Source organism: Limulus polyphemus, unplaced genomic scaffold, assembly GCF_000517525.1.
Source record: "Limulus polyphemus unplaced genomic scaffold, Limulus_polyphemus-2.1.2 Scaffold5270, whole genome shotgun sequence".
Taxonomy (NCBI): domain Eukaryota; kingdom Metazoa; phylum Arthropoda; class Merostomata; order Xiphosura; family Limulidae; genus Limulus; species Limulus polyphemus.
In genome coordinates this window covers 50,005-54,686 of record NW_013670880.1, presented here as the reverse complement: position 1 = coordinate 54,686, position 4,682 = coordinate 50,005, and the positions used below count along the sequence as shown (strand labels likewise).

Below are 4,682 nucleotides of genomic sequence, written 5' to 3'. Positions count from 1 at the left end.
CATGGGTTATGTAACATAACTACGAATCCTAGTCATGGGTTATGTAACATAACTACGAATCCAAGTCATGGGTTATGTAACATCACTAGGAATCCAAGTCATGGGTTATGTAACATCACTAGGAATCCTAGTCATGGGTTATGTAACATAACTACGAATCCTAATCATGGGTTATGTAACATAACTATGAATCCTAATCATGGGTTATGTAACATAACTATGAATCCTAATCATGGGTTATGTAACATAACTATGAATCCTAATCATGGATTATGTAACATAACCAGGAATTTTTATTAAAGATTGTGCAACATAACTACGAATCCTAGTAATCTACACATTTCATTGATTTAAGGTTTTCCTCAGAGATGGTCATCTAACCTGTAGTTTAATCTTAGAATAATTATTTTAAAACATAATTAATATGTTATCATGTAAAAACCAATTTCATAAAAAATTTAAAATGTTCATTGTAAATTTAATGAATGATTTAACAATACATATGATATCAATCAAAACAAGAACTAATTAAACGTAACATTGAAACCAAGAATGATAAATAATGCAATATAGTAATTAGACAATCATTCTATATTTAAAACATGATAACAATGGCTTAAGAAGATAAACCTTTGGTGAAGCAACAAGAAGATCAAATTCTGCCGGTGAAGACTGAAGTATAATCTCTTCATATTTTTCTGTCAAATTAAAGTAACCAGAGGCTAATTTGATGATGGAGCCAGAAGGTACTGTAACTAGTAAATGTTCTGTAACATGCTCATCTTGAGATACACCTAATGGGTACATCTGTAGAAGAGGATAAACTACCGTGTCGGATCCAGAATTGGTTGCCAAAAGTGATGAGGTAATTGTGACTAAATTGAAACTTTTGCTACAGAGAAATTTTGATAAACGTTGGTACGCCTCCTCTGAAAACTTACGTGGATCACCTAAAAGAAAATCAAATCTTGTACAGAAATAAACTGATTAAAACCAGTGAAGAAACTGTTTACTTGTATTAAATGTTAAGAAATGAAGTACTAATAACATGAGGCAATATTCAGTTTTCAAATTTAAAATATGAAGAAATTTAGGTTTAAAAACTGTAGCTAAGAATGAACTGAAACTTAACCTATTTATGATATCGATACAGTGTTTTACATTGACATAGCACTAATGTAACTTTCCATATCTTGTAAATCTCAAGTTTTTTTCACAATTGAAACAAACACAATAGTTTCTGTTATCCTATAAAGGTAATGTTATAACTCAAAGCAAAATGTCAACTGCTCATAATGGAGGAAATAAAAAAACTTGTATCATTTGCTACACTTTTGTTTTTATAAATAAGCTTTAGTGAATACACAATGAAAGTCAACAGCTAACCCTAAATTCAGGCTTAACTAATGTTGTTAAAATGTTCTACTATATATGACATTTAGTGTAGAAGAATCCTTTGTTAAAATAACTCTCCTTTGACCAATTCACACAAAATATTTCTTGAAAATAGCTATAAGTAGAAGTATATCCTTTAATTAAAAGAAAAAAGATCTACTCAGAGACACCTATTTCTTAAACAAACTTCTGCAATCTGTGAATTAACTAGTAATGACTAATGAGCTCAATGCTTTAGCTGAAAATAGCTTGAAATTAAATACATCTTATTGTTCACTACAGAAGTTATGAAAGTCAACTGCCAAATTCAAACAAGCAAAAACTGAATTTTGGAAAGTTGATAAATAAACAAGATACTATTTTAACAATTAGACAGTAACACAATGATTAATCTGTATTTTCTTCATATACTCTAATCCTACAATATATGTATTCAATAAATATCTATAATGTTCATAAACAAATAATTGCTTTCTTTAAAGTTTTTATTTTTGGGTTACTGAGTACTGAATAAAAAAAAGTACATTCACATACCTTTTTCAGGATGAACAGTCCAGTTTGGATGAAGTGATAAATTATCGTCTGGCATCAACTGAAGAGAGAAGGAGGACACTGTCTGGACTAAACTGTGAAAATAGTCAGCTAATGCTTCACAGTTGTTGAACACAACATATCTATCCTGCCTCATTGTAAAGTAGTTGTCACTGAGATTGGCCCTAGAATATCACACCAAAGAAATTCTTATTACTCATTCTTCTTACTAAATTTTACAGAGCTATGCTATACAAATGAAATGGGACTCAAATGACACATGAAGAAATTATCTAATATTTTACAACAGTTTGTATTAGAAATTTTGTTTTGCTCACACTGACTAACACAAATATATACACTCCGTACATATTTATTAGTTCAACGTAAAATAATTTATGTGGCTATTCCAAGACTAGAATCCAGTTGGATCTTCAAGCAATATTAATAGGAAACCTTGTTCAGTTCAATCATATAAATAAATGTTTATTCAAACAATAAATTAAATCCTTTCATCATTCACATAACTTATTTCTGTGGAATATAAAGAATTTTCTTGGAAAAGTGAAATTAAAATTTGTGTAAAAGAATTACCCACTGAGTACCAAGGTGTTATCAAAAAGATAAATCTTAAGATGTGTTAAACTGATGATTTCATTCCATCTTTCTGGTAACAGCTTCTTAATCCAGCCTCGCAAAGCTGGTGCATGATAGAGAGACACCTGCATGCGACCTGGAAAATCTTGAATCAGGGGCAACAACAACGTCCTGGAGTTTTTTATACCTCTTGATCCTCGAGTTACATCCAGTAATACTTGTACTTCACAGTCTGCATTGGCGAGAGCTGTTCGCAAGCTGGATACCTAGAGTTTAAACATTGCTGATAGAATTACAAAAACTGAACAGAGTAGAAATAAGAACAGAAATAACAAAACTCTTCAAATATTACAATTGAAGTTACATATAATAATTTCACAGACAACAATGACCTGTTAGTTTCACAATTGTGGTTTTATCACATAAATTTGTTTCATCTCACAAACCTTTTCTTAACGCTATTCCATAATTAAAAACTTTACACTGCATCAAGGTGGCTATAAGTAAAGGACCAAGTTCGTTCACAAAGGGTAAAATTAAAGAAGACATTGTAAGTATAAGAAGTTAACTGCAAAGATGGCAGATCGAGGATTATAGAAAATGATGAAAAGTGATAAAACAAAACACCAGGAAATCAAAGAGGATATATGAAAAACAGTTTGCTGAAAATGTATAATTTAACAGTAAAAATTTCTTTATATACATTAAGGATAAGCAAAATATTGGGATGTGAACTTTGAAGTACGATAATGAAGGCTAGTATCCGATTATTACAATGATGGCTGTGCTAGTAAACTTTTTTCTTAAAATTACACCATAAAGATTTAAGCAACAATCTTCATCCTAAACAGATGATAGATGGAAAAGATCTAATAAAATGATCATTTTACTTCTGGAAAGGAAGTTGAAAGGATGATAAAGCTTCTGGGCAAAATATTTACCCAAGGGTTTTGAAGGAGGTAAAGGATTAAATAAATGAGCCACTTGCTACTGCTTTTTCTAAGTCTTTCAATAGTGGGCAGGAAGTTGATTAATGTTACTTCTATGTTTAAAGGAGGTGATAAAAACTATCCCAGTAATTATAGACCCATTAGTCTTACATCAGGTGATAAAACTAACCCAGTAATTACAGACCCATTAGTCTTACATCAGGTGATAAAAACTAACCCACTAATTATAGACCCGTTAGTCTTACATCAGGTAATAAAAACTATCCCAGTAATTATAGACCCATTAGTCTTACATCAGGTAATAAAAACTATCCCAGTAATTATAGACCCATTAGTCTTACATCAGGTGATAAAAACTAACCCAGTAATTATAGACCCATTAGTCTTACATCAGGTGATAAAAACTAACCCAGTAATTATAGACCCATTAGTCTTACATCAGTTGTGGGAAAAGTTTTGAAAGTCTGGTAAAAGATGCTTTGCAAAGTCCTTTAACAAAGTTTAAAATTGTGTTGGATAGTCAACATGGTTTCACTAAGGGAAACTCTTACTTCGCTATTATTTTGACATTCTTTTAAGAGGTTACTTCTTATGTAGATGAGAGTAAAGATGTGTCTGGATTTTCAGAAAGCATTTGACAAGGTTCAACATAAAAGGTTTGTAAAAAAATTAGCTCTATAGTTGTGGGGGATAATTTGGTTCATTGGATAGAAGAGTGGCTGGATGGAAGAAAGCAGAGGGTTGTTAAAAATGAAGTTCAATCAAACTAGATTAATGTCACAAGTGGGGTACCTTAAAACTTATTCTTAGGACTTTAGGATCAGGTTGAGGTATTTAAGATTATTAAGAGATAAGGTTGAGGTGTTTAAGATTGTTAAGGGATAAGGTTGAGGTGTTTAAGATTGTTAAGGGATAAGGTTGGGGTGTTTAAGATTGTTAAGGGATAAGGTTGGAGTGTTTAAGATTGTTAAGGGATAAGGTTGGAGTGTTTAAGATTGTTAAGGGATAAGGTTGGAGTGTTTAAGATTGTTAAGGGATAAGGTTGGAGTGTTTAAGATTGTTAAGGGATAAGGTTGGGGTGTTTAATATTGTTAATGGATAAGGTTGAGGTGTTTAATATTGTTAATGGATAAGGTTGAGGTGTTTAAGATTGTTAAGGGATAAGGTTGAGGTGTTTAAGATTGTTAAGGGATAAGGTTGAGGTGTTTA

General features: G+C 31.4%; 1 protein-coding gene across 2 annotated transcripts in view; it reads right to left on the bottom strand.

The window, feature by feature from the left end:
• The window catches only part of LOC106472353 (CDP-diacylglycerol--glycerol-3-phosphate 3-phosphatidyltransferase, mitochondrial-like), a 13,402-nt gene that overhangs the window by 2,873 nt on the left and 5,847 nt on the right, over window positions 1–4,682 (bottom strand). For both annotated transcript variants that reach the window (XM_022400946.1, XM_013932988.2), the window contains exons 4-6: window positions 2,521–2,789; window positions 1,930–2,111; window positions 631–950 (exon numbers count right to left, since the gene is read on the bottom strand). In XM_022400946.1, the coding sequence (XP_022256654.1) occupies window positions 631–950; window positions 1,930–2,111; window positions 2,521–2,789 (771 nt within the window). The remainder of the gene's footprint in view (window positions 1–630; window positions 951–1,929; window positions 2,112–2,520; window positions 2,790–4,682) is intronic.